Source organism: Pantherophis guttatus, chromosome 2 (assembly GCF_059756535.1).
Source record: "Pantherophis guttatus breed Tessera chromosome 2, ASM5975653v1, whole genome shotgun sequence".
Lineage (NCBI taxonomy): Eukaryota > Metazoa > Chordata > Lepidosauria > Squamata > Colubridae > Pantherophis > Pantherophis guttatus.
The window spans coordinates 139,879,195-139,897,724 of record NC_142064.1 but is presented as its reverse complement, the minus strand read 5'-3'; the positions used below and the strand labels follow the sequence as shown (position 1 = coordinate 139,897,724).

General features: G+C 41.8%; 1 protein-coding gene and 1 long non-coding RNA gene across 3 annotated transcripts; one reads left to right on the top strand and one right to left on the bottom strand.

Moving 5' to 3' along the window:
* Positions 1 to 4,278: 4,278 nt before the first annotated feature.
* Positions 4,279 to 15,539, bottom strand: SMARCD1 (SWI/SNF related BAF chromatin remodeling complex subunit D1). 2 transcript variants are annotated; one of them, XM_034412424.3, is made up of 13 exons: positions 15,277 to 15,539; positions 14,113 to 14,300; positions 12,971 to 13,013; positions 12,763 to 12,885; positions 10,940 to 11,062; positions 10,097 to 10,213; positions 9,411 to 9,512; positions 9,089 to 9,250; positions 8,907 to 9,004; positions 8,276 to 8,411; positions 6,537 to 6,659; positions 6,233 to 6,334; positions 4,279 to 5,794 (listed from the first exon to the last, which is right to left on the bottom strand). In XM_034412424.3, the coding sequence occupies exons 1-13, from the start codon at positions 15,442 to 15,444 to the stop codon at positions 5,741 to 5,743; spliced, it is 1,539 nt and encodes a 512-aa protein (XP_034268315.1). In that variant the 5' UTR covers positions 15,445 to 15,539; the 3' UTR covers positions 4,279 to 5,740. The 2 variants fall into 2 exon arrangements, with proteins under 2 accessions (XP_034268315.1, XP_034268316.1); XM_034412425.3 differs by lacking the exon at positions 15,277 to 15,539 and adding an exon at positions 14,983 to 15,129.
* A 185-nt stretch (positions 15,540 to 15,724) lies between these two features.
* LOC117662794 (uncharacterized) lies at positions 15,725 to 16,780 on the top strand. The gene is made up of 2 exons (XR_009621762.2): positions 15,725 to 15,835; positions 16,586 to 16,780. It is a non-coding gene; the product is annotated as an uncharacterized LOC117662794 (long non-coding RNA).
* Positions 16,781 to 18,530: the final 1,750 nt, after the last annotated feature.

Sequence of the window (18,530 nt, the reverse complement as noted above, 5' to 3'; positions counted from 1 at the left end):
TTGGCTACTGTATTAGTAAATGCTAATTACTGTAAAAGTAAATTTTGTTACTTCTGGGCGTGTGTGTGTGTGTGTGTGTCCAGTCTCGACAGGTTTTTGCAATGTCCCGCTCTCCCGGCTAATGAAACGGTCCTGCGGCTGTACATCTCAAACCCTAGTTTCTGCCTGTGAAAATAACTTTTCGGGGCGCTCCTTGCTGGGGGCAGGATGGGGTGGGAGCTTAATCAGAGCCACTCCGGGGCTGCTGTATAAAATCTGCAAAAAAAAAAAAAAAAAAAAAAAAACCATTGCCAATACAAGCAAGGAGAAATGTGGGGGAAAAAGGATACTGCCCCCCCCCCAAAAAAATCTGGTGTTCCAAATCCAATGACAAGATTTAGGATTGAGTGACGTTTTTGAGCATGGTTAGAGTTCATTGTGGCTCTTGTTGAATCATGTTAACAGGACAGGATAACAAGACAGGCCTGTGGGATCTCTGACTTGCTTTTAAGCAAATGTTTATATTTGCGTCTTCTTTCTCTTTCAAAGTGGCCCACTCTATTCCATGGCAAGAGGCTTCATGAATTGCTTTTCAGAACTGCCAATTCTGTCATCCTTCAATTAAGTATTAGGGCTATGGGACAATCGAAGCCAAAGAGAGCCCTTCTAACATTGTGTTCATATTTCATCAAACCCCAGGGCACTGAGGCCAAGGTTCAGAATATCACATGGTAACAAGTTCAGAAGTGAGCCCTCTTTCATTCTTCGTTTGCATGTTGTTGAAATCCTATGTCTTAGTTTCCTATGTAAAGAGAGAGAGGCTCTACTCGGATAATCATGTTGGAAAAAAAAAAGATACTGAAACAATTCAGTTCAGTGGCACAGATCAAGATTATTTTCCACGTGAGGGAGATAACTCCTTACCAGGGCCATAACCATAAATTCCTGTCTGAAATGACATTTGAAAGTAGCATAGAGGCCCATGGGTTTGGCAGCTTGCCAGCTACAAAATTGCACCCTGGATTCTGCCTTTCTGGCCATGCTAGTTTAATGGATTAAACAAAAAACAAAAAAATTGTTCACCTGCTGTGCAGCCAGTAAATCTGCTCTATGCAGAGCACAAAAGTCCATCAAGCTGCAATCTTATGTACACCTACTAAGGACTCAGTGGAGCATGCTCCTAAATAAGCCAACAAAGGACAGCATTGCCAATTGGCCATCTGCTATGCAAAATTAAAAGAAGTACCAGCCAGGGTTTGGAAGGGGAAGAGGTGGCCACAAGGATGATCTGGTGCCTAGAAACCATTTTTTAAGACAGACAGGAGAGATTATCCTAGTCAGTTAATGATAATATAAAGTTGGAAATATTACAGAAAGACTCCATAGGGCAGTGTTTCCCAAACTTTTCCCTTACATTACCCAATCAGAAAGTCCTTTTTACTCAGTGTAATTAAAAAAAACCTTTAAATTAGTTTAAATGTTCCTGTTGTGATTGGCTTGTGTGTCGCTATCCAGAGAAGAAAACAATTAGCCCAGGTCTGAGAAGCAGAGCCTTAGGGGGAAAAACACATAAACATTCCTTTGAGATTAAAAAAAAAAAAGCAGTAGCAAATAAAACACACAAGATTTGTAGTCTAGATTTGGGGCCAAAATTAGCAAATACTAATATGAGGATGGGATTGGCCCTTACTATTAACAGGAAGGAGCCAAGCTGTGGCTCTACAGTTGCTTCACTGAAGATGTGCAGCTCTCAGGAGACAATACCATTCTGAAGGATCCACCAATGGATGGCTGACATGGCCACAGTGCCTTGGCTGCCCAGGTAGTTTCCAGGGTCACTTTCTAGGGTCATCATTCTGAGCCCACCTTCTGGGTGATGCTTATAGGGCTGCAAGTTAATTGTTCTCCTGGCAGGTCAGTGGGAAACAGCACTACCGCTACTAGGGAGTATGTGTGTGTCCCCGAGTGTCATGTTCTCTCATCAGGGCAACAACCTCCCTTAGATACAACCTCATCTTAATAAAATGTGCCTTTGAGTTAGTTTTAATTCCTGGTACCTACCTGGAAACATTCCTGCAATTTTCTTGACTAGTTTGGAAGTGTTCCTCCCTTGCCTCTTTCCCAGGGCTAAGAAAGAGGGATTGGCCCAAAGTCACTCAGCAGAACTTGGGCCTAAGGAGGATTAGAACTCACTGTGTCCTGCTTTCCAACCTGGTGTCTTAACCACTAATCAAAGTGGTGTAAACCGGGCATGTTAAAATGACCATGAGAAAATAAAGTGAGTGAATGCAATAGATCTGTTACAGCTATTAGATTCAAGTTACAAAAATCGAGGCTACAACTACACAGTAGCTTTGAGAAAGGGAAAACTCCAATTCTTTACTGCTATCTAGATTTTTGCAGGGTAGTCTAGGATTAATGGTGTCAGCAATTGCATTCAAACTTCACACTAAGCCATAGTTTGTTGATCAGTCTCATAAGTGAGCAGTCGTTTGGCTGGTTCCTGGTTTTCACTACTCTTGTTCTGCATCTCTCTGGTTTGACTGGCACCAAAACCCAAACATAAATTACAAAGCATTACAGACCATGCGCTCCTGATTGCCACATGATTTCAAACTGTGTTCAGTCTGAAAACCATTGTCATCCACCGATCTGTTGTACACCATGCAACATATTGGAATTTTTATTTACATAATTAACGTATTAACTTCTGTTTTTGTTGCTCCAAGGCTATTGCATGATGCAATTTGCTTATTCCTTCTCCTTTCCCATTCCTTGTTTCTGTGGCACACCCAGGCTTAACTATATACAGGCAAATTAGATTACTGCAAAACCCTGGGATCATAGAACATGCACCTTGAGATAAATATGAATTTGTGATAGTAATTGTTTATTTGATGGGCATTTTAAACAGATTGTTTAAAAAGGTAACTTTCCTAGTTGTCTGAAATGGGAAGTTCCATGCCATTCTATTGCCTCTCTTCCCTGGTTCTGGTGCATCTACAGATCAACATTTTGAGTACAGGTAGTCCTCAACGTATGACAATTGAGCCCAGAATTTCTGTGGCTAAGTGAAACATTTGTGTGTTTTGCCCTATTTTCTTGCCAGTTAAATGAATCACTACAGTTGGTAAATTGGTAACATGGTTGTTAGGTGAAACTGGTTTCCTCATTGCTTATCAGGTTGCAAAAGGTGATCACATGACCCAGGGATGTTGCAGCTGTCATTAGTTGCCAAGCTTCTGAATTCTGATCATGTGACCATGGGGAATGCTACAATGTTTTAAGTGTGAAAAATGGTCATGTCACTTTTTTCAGTGCCACTGTTAACTTTGAACGGTCACTAAATGAACTGTTAAGTCGAGGACTACCTGTATCTAAAAAGATCTTTTTTACTATAAAAATGACGGACAGAAATGGGTGAGTGCTGTATTTAATACTCACTCTTGTCTGCTCCTGGCTCCAACCCAGATTCTCTTACAGCTCAAATTTGCCAATTTTTTTTTCCTGTCTCATTTTTAGTGGTCTTCAGTTTTAGCTCCTACAGGCAAGTTTTATATAGCTGGGTTTATTGTAACTCATTCTGAATGACTATAAAAAGAATGAACACTTTTTCCTCTGCACCTTATCTGCCTTTCCTGAAATTTAGCTCATAAGCTCTCTAAATAAAGATCTATTTCTTTTTTACTCTTGTGAAAAAATTGGTACAGTACGTCATGATTAAAGCAATTTTTGACTGTTGATGTAAGGAAAAGCTTTTCAGTTTGGCTCTTCAATCCCCTTCCTTGAAAAACCCAGGAACCCCTTTTCACCGTTATCAAATTTTAGTGGCACTGTTATATAAAAATAAATAAATTTCCTGCAGTGAAGCAAGCATTATATAAGTCCTAATATAGCACAAACTATTTTCAAAATAAAAGACCCCACCCTTCCAAACCCCAGGAAAAAAAATTCCAACCGTACTGCATGTAAAGTAACTCTGGCTGCTTTACTCTCTCCTCAATATTAACTGTGATCCAGGATATCAAAAGATTGCTCATTATACTGGTTATCTCTCACTATTGCACACACTCTCCAAATATTTTGATGCTTAAGCTGACACACAGAGGCAGTTTTCTTACGCTGAAGTTTTTTCCCTTCAGGCCAATGAAAGTGCTTTCCTCTATCTAGCCTTTTTTGGCCATCAGTATTAAGTTTGAAGGATAAAAAAAAAAGGTTATTTTCTTAGGATATATAGTTTCCTTCTGAAAGTATTAAAAAAAGACAGTGCTGTATTACAAAAGGATGGAGAGCAAATACTTTCATTCAGAGGCAGCTTTTATTAAAATGGGGTGACATCTAAAAGGATACAGTACAAAAAAAATTGGTCCAAGGGGGAAAAGGGGGAAGAAGAGAAAACCACAGAATGCAAAGCATAAGGAGCAATTTAAGAAGTCTGCAAAGACAGCTGATCTCAGAGTTTACTTCACGTATACTTGCCCTGAGAGCCACCTAAGGAACCAGGGTTCTTATTCTCCAGGATCACAAAGCAAGGAGGGGCAGAAGGGCAGGGTGCCTTTCGTAGGGCAAATACAAGATTGAAGAATCAGAATCTCTCACTCCGAAGGTGGACATATGAACGCACACACACGGATTAGGGTTCCTGAATTCAGAGCAGTCCCTAGCCTCATTTTCAACATGGAAGAGGATGGGGCTTGTCAGTAACTTGATTCTTGCAGATAGTGTCAGAATAGAAGCAGCTGGGACCTGTCCAGCTGCATTACAGTTTCCAAAACCAGCCAGCAGAAAGATGCAACAGCATCTCCACCCAGTCCTACCAATAGGTGCCCAAGACTAAGAAAACCTAGACTAGAATGGAAATGTCCTTTTTGCACACCGACATCTGCTCCGCTGTGCCTTGGTTACACCTGCTTGCATAACTCTGCTCCCCACCTTTTAATTTGCTCCAGAAACCTGCTCTGTGCAGTCAGGTGAGGAAGTCAAAAGGAGAATAACTCTAGTCTGAAGGAAACTAGTCTCCTTCCAAGCACTGTAGATACAAATAATTAGTGCTGGGGAGTGAGGGGAGGGGGAGGATAGAAGAAGAGATAAGGAGTTGGATTAGAAAGGCTTTCTTCCCCAGAAGGCAGTGACTTGGGATATTCACTGTGACCAAGAAGGTGGCCTATGACTACCTGGCACCTCTGCCAGTAATTTCCTCCCCTTAAAAAAAAAACAAAAACCAGAATCAGACACCCACGCTGAAACAAAGATTGTGACCCTGGATTACAGCTCCCTGAAGGCCACGTGTAGGAAGAGTCTAATCCTTCCCAAAAGATGGACCTGTATTGGACTTCCCACCCACCTGTCCCCAGGAAAAGCCAGAAAATGTAAGAAACCTGCCTTGAATTTGAGCCCTGCTGTGCACAGAAACTGCCCAGCCGACTGTTCTGGGGAAAGAGAGAGGAAGAATTCCTGGGCTGCCACGCTAGGCTCTGAATGGAAGCTGAATGGAAGTCTGGAAGAACTTCAGGCAGAGCTGGACGTGGGGAGTGTGGTGCTCAAAAAGAAAGGAGAGCCAGGCTGAAATGCAAGACCTTGGCCTGGGTACCAACATCATCATCCCCAATGATGAGTCCATTGGATCAGTGGAAAGAAAAGACGTTGGTTGGAAATTAGTGGAAGGTTCTGTGCTGGAATAGGAATTGTATAGGCCTGAGCAGTGAATCCCTGCAGTGTTTCTAGCCGTTAAGAGATGCTGCCTGTTGGGAGGCCTGCCCGTTTAGGTATTGCGGATTCCCAGAGCTTGTTCAAGTTCTTGCCTTCTCTGCTGAACCTGTGAAAAAAGCAAGACAGACGTATCTTTATGCACAGGTTAAAAAAAAAAGAAAAAAGAACAGAACTGCCTCTGGTATTTTCAAGCATCGGGAACAAGCATTAGGCTGCGAGCCAGAAGCTCAAGTCAAGCCTTCCCCAACTTGCAACCCAGCACTTTCCGAATTTATGACAATCACCCCTGCTGTTCACAGCCCACTCAGCCAAGGATTGGCGCTGCAGGACCAGACGTTTGGAAGCCTGCTTTAGTCTGAGGCAAGGGTTAGGAGCAGGAAGGGGTGCTTTTCGACTCTTTGACTCCATTTGATATTCAGTTTGAAGAAACAGAAAAGGGAAATCTGCCCACCAGTCAGCAGGACTGAAGGATCTTGACCGAGCTGCTGGGTCCCATTCCAGAGATCCCATTTGCAAGAGATCCCACTGGATGGATCTATTTTACCTTAGAGTAGAAATATCTGCATACAGCCTCTTGGGCCCAGGGCTGGAAGTAAAATTCAGCTCGGCGTTCTTCTTCTGGGTTCCCAACGACATCCGTCATAGCCTGAAGGTGAGCAAAGTCTCCAATTACTCATCTTGCTCTCCCTGAAATACCTGTCTTGGCTCTCAGTTCTATCCCTCTGGCAGATGGTGTGCTGTTTTGTTCTTTTAAAAAAAAAACTGAAGACACAGCAAGGATTCTCTTTCTCTCTCTCTCTCTCACACACACACACCCCATGTCTGTTTTCTCCTCAAAGGCGTCTCACCTTCAGGTCTCGACACTGGGACTGCAGCCAGTCATTGATGAAACCCTGGGGATCTCTGGCAAAGCTCAGCATAAATTCACGCTGGGTCTTTAACTGGTTAATGGTTTCTATGGTCTCATGGATCTGAGATGAAAAAATACCGCACAAATACATTTGAAAAAGAATAGGGTTATACTCTACTGAAGTGGGTTACCGGGTGCAGGCACAGGGACTGGTTTAAGTAGTTAGTTCTGGAAAATGCACATGAAGTAAGACTACAATACATCCCAGGTCCTTCCCCCTTCATTTATTTAGTCTCTTGTACTTTTACAAATCAAAGTACATCTACATCTACTCATGAGCCGTGGTGGCGCAGTGGTTAGAATGCAGTATTGCAGGCTAACTCACTGCCAGGAGTTCGAATCTCACCGGCTCAAGGTTGACTCAGCCTTCCATCCTTCTGAGGTTGGTAAAATGAGGACCCAGATTGTTGGGGGCAACAGGCTGTAAACCCTGTAAACTGCTTAGAGGGGGCTGTAAAAGCACTATGTAGCAGTATATAAGTCTAAGTGCTATTGCTATTGGTACTTCAGAGATACAAACTTCTATGGTTAGACTGTAACTCCTGACATGGAGTCAACCAGCCTCTTTAGTCCTAACCTTCTTCCCTTCCTTCTATTAATGCAACCACTAGACCATACTGTTCTTTAGCTTTATATTTTCAAGAGCGAAATAACTTTAATACCATCTCGTGGCAATTTTTCCTTGATCAGTAAAAGTATACACATTATCAAAAATATATGGTTTCAGTTTCATAACCGAAGAACGCAGAATACTTTAAAACTATTAACCAGAAGTGGAATGACATGAGAGCTATGATTTTATGCATCTATACAAGGCAATTGTCCTATATTAACAGTGAGACATGTTCACAGTTTATGCAACAGAATTTCAAACCCAGGGGATATCCAGGTTAAGAAAAAAGGGCTTTATGACTAGAATACTACAGGGCCAACCCAAATATGTCACATTCTCCCTTCCTTATAAGCTCTTTCTGTTCTGGATAAAGGAGTGGATGTTTCAACTGTTGCCTGGAGTCAAAATCGTACAGCTAGGAATCTGCTTCATTTCATCTTTCAATGCCTGTCACTGGGCAATCTTCCCAGAGGCAATGAAAAGCTCACTGCCAGCCGGTAACCAGAGAAAGCCAGGTTAATCTGTATGTCCGCTACAAAACTGTGAAAAAAACAAGGTGTCTTCCTGGCAGCATTTGAATATTCTAACAGCCATACATCCAACAGCTTTTAATATTAACATTTACTATATACATACCTATGACCTAACTTTCACAGGCTACACTGAGAATATAACAAAACAAATTCTATGTTCCTACTGCTGTCCACAAAAAAGATGCCAATTTCTGCTGTATACTTCCCTTGGAGGCAAAGTCCACTGAAGGCAACAGATGTGCTCTGAGACCACCTATATAGGGCCAAATTTCATATTATAGGAAGGGAAAGAAAAACTACAACCAAACCAAAATTCACAAAGGCCTATTCTTGATTTTTTGGGTAAATTACCAAACATTTTAACCAAACCTTGGTATTATTTGCTACTTTAATGGATTGTAATGATTTAAGGAACTGAAGTAACTTCTAACCACACAGTGAAGACTGGGTAGGGGAGAGGAAGTGTTAATTCTCAGATGTCCCTCACAGAGAAAGTTTAGCAAAAAAAAAATCATTTCCAGGAAGTCGCACCTTGTTATCCAGTGCAGCTATCTCCTGCTGGCTGGCTGTAGAAAGCAGGAAAGAATTCATTTGGGTTTTCAAAGTATCATCTACTTCTACATCAATGTCATAGCAAGCAGTTTTCTTCTGATCGTTTGGATCAACACTGGGAAGCAAGAGAAGAGAGAAAATGCTAGATTTAGAGCTTGGTTCAATAAAGCATCCCCCTCCCCTGCATCTCCAACACAAGAGCATGTGGGGCAAAGGTGTAATTTTTCTTAATGTAGAGGTTTCAACTTTTGATAGCTCTTCGCTGCTTTCAAAATCTCTCTCCATTCACGGCCAAATGTCTGGCCAGATAATTACTTTCGCCCCTTCCCTTTCTTAAAAGTGACCCAGAATGTTTCCATTTCTGGCAACATTTGAATAGTTTGTTACGTAACTATTTTGGGAACACTAAAATAATTAAAAGTGAATCACACTTTAAAATTCTAGCCTGTGATATAACTCACAGCAGGAAGTAATACTGAAAATAGGAAGCATGCACTGGAACAGTTGTTTGCACGCTGCAAGAGTCAGCAGAGCTGAAAGGATATTTCATGAGTTTGTGGTTCAGCCTTAAGTCATCACGTCAAGTGCCTCCCCCCACCTCCCGTCTTACCTGATGACATGGTTAATGATAATTGGCTCTGGAGGCATAAGCAATGCATGAAGCCGCTGTGGGATCTCCGAGAACTTCATTCGCTGAGACTCGAATATCTGTATGTTCAAAGAGGAATTCACTGAGAAAGAGCCAAGCGTCAGCATGACAGCAAGGCCTGGGGTCCGTGCCCTTCCTTTTACCTGCTGGAGGTACTTATCACAGATGACATACTCCCGCTCATGGGGGTCCTGCAGCTTGTGAGTCTTGATGTATTGCCACAGAGCTTGGATGATCACTGGGCGGGTCTGGGTGTGAATTCCCAAGAGGCGAGCCAAACGTGGGTCTAGTTTGAACTGTGGAGGCTGCAAAGAGATGGTAAAAACTAATTTTAGGGTTTTAATATCCCACCTTCCTTATGCTGATCTATGGCTTTAATAAAGATTTTGATTTGAGGTACAATCTGAATCCAGTGTCATGGAGAAAAATTCCTCCCCTTTGGCCCTCGGGAGGAAGGCCCTCTACCTGGTAGTCCAACATCAGGAGGACAGTGCAGCGCACATTCACATCACCAGGCCTTTTCACCTGGAACCCATCGGTCTCTTGGGTTGTAGCAGTCCTATGCCACTAGGAGGGAAAGAGTACAAAAAGAAGGGGAAGTAGGAAAAAGGAAAAGGCATTCCATGAGCAAACAAAACAGTGTGAGAACCAATACTGCATATAGGGGATGGATTCCGATCCATGAAATAAAAATTTGGAACAGGTAAACATGGAACCCTATGATGAAAAGCACTCGGGAAAAAGGGAAGCTGACATCCCAATGTATTGCCTTGAGTCTCTTTCAAAGGGAGAACAAGATAAAGAGGAATATTGGAAGATCTGCATGAACATAAATGACCTTTTTAAAATATGTGATCTTCTTTGCTCTGTATGAGAAATGCGCAACTTGAGGCCAAATCCAGCATGCAGGTCCCTAAATTTTATCCCTCCCTGAGAACCCCCCCCCCCCAAAGATGCTATCAAACTATAAATTTAAATGTTGCTAGAAAAATATTGAATATATAACTGGAAAACTATCTTATTCACAATTTAATTTTAAACGTAAATATTAAAAAATAGTCTTTGTCCCCTCTCCCCCACATTTTTCTTGTCAGAATATCTGGGGGCAAGAAATGCTGCACAACTCTTCTATAATGTATGAAACCTCTCACCTCCACCAAGTGATTATCTGGGCCATAGAGGTCTTTGTCCAGCTCAATCACCAGAGATTTAAAAAAGGATGAGAACTTTCTCTTCTGCTTGGTAGCATCATACTTAGAGAGAGCAGACTGCAGGACGAAAAAACGGGAAGAAAAATTCTTTTATAGATAACAATACCAATAGCCAACAGACATACTGTAGTTATCAACAGCACTGAAATCTCAGAAAGTAAAACTGTGAACTATCACAGTGATTTTTCTCCAGGGGAATATATAACATTGTATCTAACACTGATCATCATTTTGCATATATTTCTAACATCTTATATGCCCAATTTCCCCTGCCATAGACCCTTTCTACAATAATGAAGGGCCAAATAAGATTGCTTACATCTTTCCTTATTTCAAAAAATTAGATGTCCTTCACTTTATCAATTGCACTCCGACTACCTGCAAACTTCAGAATAATGTGGGAGTTTTCTGAAGAGAAGGAGGATCAGGCCATCCAAAGCTTAAACACCAATAGTGTTTAAGAGTAGTGCCTGGGAAAACTCTTACAACTAATCTCTCTACCACAATGAAACTCCAATCAGCAGAAGAATGCAATATTTAAGTGTACAAAGCAAAGAGCACCTTTACTGCAGAGAGGTCTAATTTGTGGAATTGCTCATTTCAGAAAATTTGTCCAAAAATGTTTCTTTGGCCATACTCTTACACTTGCCTAACTAAAGCCTGTACTGTTCTCTCTCCATCTTATCTAGTTCTAAAACCATCAGGAATGAATAATTCAGCTCTGCCACATTTCTAAACTCTCTACAGGAATACGTGGTGATGTTAATTCCATTCCTCACTCACATCTTCCAATAGTCGTCCTTCCACTCGGAGTTCCCATGAGGCTACGGTGCCTTCTCCATCTTCTGCATCTGACTTGGCTGGATTAAAGGTGTTGGAGATAAAAATGCGTAGTTTTCTTTTTTGCTAAAAAGGAACAGAATCCCATAGATGTGAAAACGAGAATCAGCATTTGAGATTGCTAGTATCATTCCCTCACCCTCCCAAACAGCAGTATTTGTATCCTCACAAATCTCTGCATGTGAGCAAGATACATATCTTTCTAAGGTAATTCTACAACATGAAGATGTCCAGGAAGAAGCAACAGAGAAACAATGCCTAGGACATAACAGAAATCACTAAGTTTGGGTCAAGAAGTTAAAGACACTACGCTGTACATCAAAAAAAAGCTTTTGCAGGCCATCTGTCGGGGACTGCATGCTAATAACAGATGGGCTGAAAACCACAGAGGGATGTGTGTGTGCGCGCGTGTGATTCCTTCTTTTTGCTTTCTTTGCTTCCTAACTGCCCACAAGACAGATTGAAGGACAGTTCACTCTCTTCAAAAGTCTGAAGTAATTGCTTCCAAAGGTCTTTTAAGGTAAAACAAGGGACTGCAGGTGATCTTGAGGCTGTTAATTACCCAGATATAAGAGAGAAGTTGTACTGGGGTTAAGGGAAAAAGATATTAGATAATAAAAGGCTAAGAGAGGAAGTAATTCAGAAAACAGATAGAAAAGAAGCTATGAACGCATCAGAAAAGAGCAGTTTAGTAAAATTAAAGTATCAGAGATCCATGCACCTCGTGTTTGTAGCAGCCATAACCTATTCAGTAGAAGCAGCTGAGTCAGAGGAAGCCTAAAAGTTGCTACACATTTTTCTGCCTGTTTTGTGAAACCTAACTGTTTACTGCTATCTGCAAAAGTATGAAGCAAAAAACTTGCTATTTTTGCAGATATAGATTATGCTGGAGAATAATGAAGAACCTTGACATGCCTATTGTTGGGCCTCTGTAGCAGCAAGCTGCATACTGGCAGAATAATAAACTTCTCTGGGCCATAAAACAAACTACTTCAGTGGCGCACTGTAGAAGCTGATCCCCTCCTCCAGGCTGCAGCTATGGAGGATGGATGGGAGAAAAGAAGGAAGTATCTCCCAGACGTTTCTTTCTTTCTTTCCCAGACCCTGTGATGCATGGCTTCCCTCTCAGCACTGTCAACATGAAGTATCCCTTCCCCAATGGTAGTGGAGGTGGCAGTGGTGCTGAGGCCACGGCTGCCTCAGGAGATGGGATAGTAGTTACAGTAGCTTTTCACTCCCACTTTCCTCCTGCAACACTCACTATGACTATTGGTTTCATGTGATTATATACATTTTTTAAAAAAGACTGAAGACCTGGGATAAATGGAGTGCAGGGCCCCATCGCTGCCACCACTCTGCCTTCACTATTCATATGTCCCTAGTTCACATACCACGTAAATCATGTGATTTGTTGATCTTGGTATGGTGAACCCACATTTGTGATCTGTAAGATTGTATCTTAGGTGTATTGTGTAAATTAGGGATATGCAAAACATTCTGTCATGCAACTGGACTATTCAAATCCCCAACTGGACTATTAAAATGGGACCGTTTGGAATATTCTGGAAGTATGTTGCACATTTGGAATCCTTTTTAGATTCAGAGCATTTCATAATGAACCCAAGTATTGTGGTTCATTCAATTAATAAGTTAAAACCTAACCAATGATACTAGGATGACGTGTGAATGTAGCCAGAAGATTTATTTAGTTTTTAAGAAAAGCTACAGATAAGTCAGTTTCAAACATATGCACTTTTCCTCCTTACCTTAATTGGCCTTTTCAAAGCCTCCTGAATATCCAATCGTTTCCGCATAATAGTCTGGTCCAGCTTCCTCTCAAATGCCAACAAATCCATGTATGCCTGAGACTCGGGTACTAATTCCCGGATCTAGAATTCAATGCAGTCACAGTCAATCAGCACAGCCATTATACTACCGGTAACTGCCAGACCAAACATCCAAAATTTCACTCACCCGCTGAGGTAGAATTTTGTCTGCCATCTTTTTTTTCTTGGCACTGCACAAAGACAGAAAGATTGGATGATAAATATCAATTCTTGATACATGTTTCAGAACATCCTTGTTGATTTTGTATCAAAGAAAAATTCTGCTGAAAGTAAGATTGTTTTAGGCACATAGGAAAACAGATGTATTTGGGATTGTATTTTTTTTGCTATACTGGGAAAAGCTTTCTTGAAGAAGTCAATATTAGGAACCTTAAGCATACCAACACAGATGGCTCCATTGATTTCATTGGGACATGCTCTTTAAGAAATGTGTGTAGAACTACAGAATTTGGATAGTATGTTAATAGAGGAAATCATTCTACATCTGTATGGTGCAGAGGCTTAACATGTCTTCAACACACTAAGATCTGCGAGTGACAGAAAACACTAACAGATGACTGTGTTATTTTGGATCTCAAATTAAGTAACACAATGCAGTACATCTGTACAAACCACATGAAATACAGAGGGCTCTGTGCAAATACCTAACCAAATGCTAGCTCTGAAGAATTATAGTATGAGTAGGTTGTTCAGGATGAAGAGGGGAAGGAATTATATCAATATACTGATATTTAGATTGCATTAAACTGTTTTCAGTTTCTTTAGCTTGATGAAAGGAATGTGAACCAGCATTGCTGGAAGATTGCTTAAAAATGTCTTGTCAGTATGGATGCAGCTGAAACCCCTTTTTATACACTGCATTTCTCATTTAAGTTGTCTTTAATGAGAACTCTCTAATTTTATTTGCAGAATTCAATACAGCTAAGGATATCTCAAAGGCGATACAGTGGTACTTTGGTACTCATTGCTAATTGGGTCTGGGACGCACGATGAGTACCAAAAACAATGAATACTAAATGAATTATTTCCATAAGGACTAATGTATTGAGGTAGCCGACATTAACAAGTTCTAGCTTGTGAGTTGAGTATGAAACAAACAATGAGTACCAGGACAAAATTTTTGTATCAAAATGCATTGAGTAACAAATTCTGTGAGTTTTAAAGCAGTTGAGAACCAAGGTACTATTGTAAAACCTTCTGGCTTAAAACAGAACACTTAACACTCCTGAATGCTAGGATGCCTATAAAAGAAAAAGAGGAATCACTTACTTGTGATTTCGGTTTTGCACTGACTGTTGCTGAACCTGCTGAATCTGCTGAGGAGCTGGCCTTTTGCGAGACTGGTCCATTCCTGACTGAGCCATCCCAGGTCGGACAGAAGGGCTCCCACCATAGCCTGGAGGCCCCATTGCAGGTCCTTGAGGAGTCATGCGGCTAGCAGGCAACATTCCCGGGCGCTAAGAAAAGAAACAAATTGACTGTTGCCATGCCTAAGAACTCAACTGCTGCTTCTTGTTCTCAGTTGCAACAGAATCAAGTAGCTTTCAGTGTACCAGTTCAGCAACCGAAATTGTCTACGCCTTTGAAAAGAATCCTCAAATTATTTTCTTTTTAAAAACATCTCATAGAAGGTTCAGTATTCCCACTCCTCAATAAATAACGTTTGATGGAAAAATATCTATTGATCTATTTTTTTAAAAAAAAACCCTTTCTGATTTGGGAAGCACATAGCCATGCAACTCCTGCCTCCATGATTATATAATTCAGAAAGAAAAAAAAAGTGTAATTATTCAATTTGCCATCACCTTCTGATTTCCCACCCCCCCCTAGAATTTGGATCTTGGATGAGACAGGCAGTTTTACTCCCCTTTCTCAATATATTATATTCCTGATGTTTGAATGGGAAGCTATGCAAGAACAAAACCAAGGAGTATTTCTTGTACTCAGAAATTCTTCACCTCCTTGATGTTCATCCACCATTAACCCCAGAGCCATACAATAGTCTTCCCCGCCCCCACCCCTCTAGGTCCATTCTCACATTCCTTTCTTTTCTCCCGCCCAACCACAAAGCCAGGCGGTCCCTCCCGACGCCCGCAGCCCCCTGAGCGCTCTCCTCGCACTCTGCCCTTGCAGCCTCACCCCCATAGTCCCTCTATTTGTCAATATATCTATATATATGTATATATTATGCGGCGGATCCCCCTTTCAGCAGCCGCCCCTCGTCCTCCATCTTTCAAGAATGGCTCTCATCCTCCTCTTCCCCTCCGAGCCCCGCCCACTGCAGCTGAGCCGCCTCCCCCCCTCCCCCCCCTCCCCGACCACCACCAGCCCCCTCAGTGGCAGAGCAGCATCTCGCGCTCACGCCTGGCCTTAGAGCTCCGCCCCACACCAAGGACCGCCCCCTTTTTTTTTTCAGCCGGGCCGGACCGGTACCGGGTATGCAGCGCCGGGCAGAGGGGAGCGGTACATTCCTTGTCCGGGAGCCGGGCCCATCCGCACGGGAGGCCCCGGCGTCCCTGGTCCTAGCGGTCCCGCCCCAGGGCCGGCTCCACTGCCGCCACCGCTCGGAGCTACAGCCTGGAAACCCGCCCGCGCCGCCATCTTCCCTCCCTCGGCCGTACAAAAGCAGGCGGAGGGCGGATGTGGGGTTTGGATGATTTAGTAAGGCTTTATCATAGACACGCCAGGTCTGCGGGAGATAGAGCGTCGCCGGATTCGGCTTCGCGGGGGAAGGAGGGAATCGCAAGGAGAGAGGCGCGCTGGGTCTCGAGTGCCTCGCTGGTGTTAGAAAAGGCTTGAGAGGCAAATCTCTCTCTCTCTCTCTCTCTTTCAGAGTTGCTTCCGTTTTCCAAATGGAGGTGGTCGCGCTCCGTTTCAGAGGGTCTCAGTTCCGCTGCTTGAAGTGCATAACAAAAACGACAGACTTTTTGGAAGCGGTTTAACTCGGTTAAATTAAATCCAGGGAAGAAACGTCCTCCTGCCATTGAGACAGGTGAATAAGCCAGTCTCCGCGTATTGGATCCATTAATGCTCAGCGCCTCCTGTACAGGGATTTTTCTCACTTTGTGCTAAAACTCTTAAGTAATCTTATGCTGTTAATAGGAATCGGGTTTTGGAAAGGCTAAATACTGCAGGGCCAAAAGTAAAAAACAACAACAACAAGTCATGTATTACAACAGGGATTTAGTAACTGAAGCTAAAATCTAAACTATATTTTGGGGATTGCAGAAGCAAAAGGTGTTTTGAAACCAATGGATGCCCTCAGATTTCAGTGGGGTTCCTTTTTGTTTAAAAAGTATGTTCGTTGGGACAGATGTAAACACGCCACTAAAAATACGGTACCGATAGTCCTTGACTTATGATCACAACTGAGCCCGACATTTTTGTTGCTAAGTGAGACATTTGTTAAGTGAATTTTGCACCGTTTTATGACCTTTCTTGCCACAGTTGTTAAAGGAATCACTGCAGTTGTTAAATTAGTAACACAGTTGCTAAGTAAGTCTTTGCTTGCCAGAAAGTCATAAAAGGTGATCACATGACCCCAGGACACTGCAATGGTCATAAATGTGAGTCAGTTGTCAAGCATCTGAATTTTAATCACATGATCATGGGGATGCTGCAAGGGTCATAAATATGAAAAATGGTCATAAAGCACTTTTTTAGTGCCGTCACTAAATGAACTGTTGTAAGTTGAGGACTAGCTATATAACATGCTTCATGAAATTTACCTTTTTCCTTCAAGAAGTCTCCACAGCTGCCAGATTCTTTTAATCTGAATTCTAAAATACAGACTTCGTGACCACAAACTGGCCTAAATTTAACACATCTCTATAATCTCCAACTTTTTGGTTCTTTGCCTGATGAAGAGCTTTGGAAAACATGAAAGCTTGTGTGCTTTGAGGGACAGTTCTCAATAAAAATACTATCCAACTCTGAATTTGGATAGCAGTTGATATGGGTATTTGTTTTCATATTTGACATGCCATGATGCATTCACGCACACATACCAGAAGACTGCCATCCTCTCTTGTAGTCTGCTCTGCAAGAATACTTAGTGATAGGTCACATACACAAGGCAGACACTGGGTTGTATCTATATTTTTATTGAAGTGTGTATAAATGGCACTTTGTGATTTACCTTCAGTGAATCTAAAAGGCACGAACAGGCAATATATATACGGTAGGTAACAAACTCAGGATCCTTGCATCCTGTGTCTGTTGCCTGTCCTGTTCACAAAAATTACATGTGATCGGGTCTTGCTGTAACGTAATTCTTTTGTGACTCTTCAACTTTATTTCCTCCTCCTCCTTACCATATGCCTGCCACCTTGCGTTCTAGCTTTGAACATTTCTTTTGTTAAATATCTGCTTTTTCTTGTCATCTGCCAAAGGCAGTTTAGGGAGACCAACATTATTTAGGTACATATACTTGCATCTTTCCTATCCAGATGAGTTGCAGCAATTTTCTCTAAACACTTAGTGCCTTCTTGATTGAGGATGATGGGAATGGTACTCCAACATATTTGGAAGGCACACGGTTGGGGAACGTTGAACTGTAGAACAGATTGTTGAGTTCTGGAGCAGCATAATTTGCGGTTAAGTCAAAAAAGTTTTTTTGTTGTTATTCTTGTTTATGTAATGATTTAACCATTTCCTCTGAGAATTTTTGTGCCAGTCACCTTTGCTTCCACTCTGTTGCTGCAACTAAGTCTAAGTATGCATAACTGATACACTGATAGATTTTTCTCCTGCTTATTTCTGCTTCTGTTTCCCTTTCCTTCCTCTCTCCTCATATTTTGTAAAACGTGAATGGGATAATAATGGGATAAACTTAGGCAGCTGGCTCCCCTGTCAGGTTGGAAATGCATGTAAATCGAGGTCAACATAGTGTGCGGCTAAAGATGCGAATTTTCTGGCACATTTCTCTGTGCAAATAAGTATGAATCGAATTAGCATATTTGTCACAGTTTCTGTAGTCTGCATAAGCACTTGTCCTTATCATCTTCATAGCACAGTTGACTGCAGTATTTGTGCTTGGCAATTTTCTTATCTTCAGTAACTTTTCATAAAGATGTCACGCATGCATCAGGAATGTTTAGCTTAGGCATTTATGATTGGAATTGAAAGGAGAACTGGAACCTGATATAAGTTGCCTTCCAGCAGATAATCAAGGATGACCATGGAGAAGCCAAGATTAAAACAATGCACATACCTAATATACTTGAAAAGCCATCTTTGTTTTCAAGTCCTCTCGGGGCAGGTAGAGGCTATAGATAAAAATACTCATTTTTCTACAATTAGCTGCTTCCTCTTCTCGCTATCCTAGTTGTTGAAGCCAGTAAGGAAACCCTTGAAATGGCTGTTTGTCAGTTTTTCGGAACAAAATGAAAGGCAAATATGCAACTTTGAAACTGCTGAAGTTCCCTGCAGCATTTGTTTTCCAGCCCACATCTAGGAAGGCATTTGGCTCTTTGAGAGGGACATTGTATGTGCATACATCTTCACTGTATGAATTTGCCATTGCTTTTAGAAGAAATTTTGAGGACCTGATGGCGGATGCGGTGGTGACGTGAAATCAGGTTGCAACATGAGAAATAGGCTCATTATGTATCTGTCCTACAGCACAACTTCCTCTGGAATGTGTATGTGTGAGCCCATCAATTTAAAACTTTCATGGGCTTTAAAGA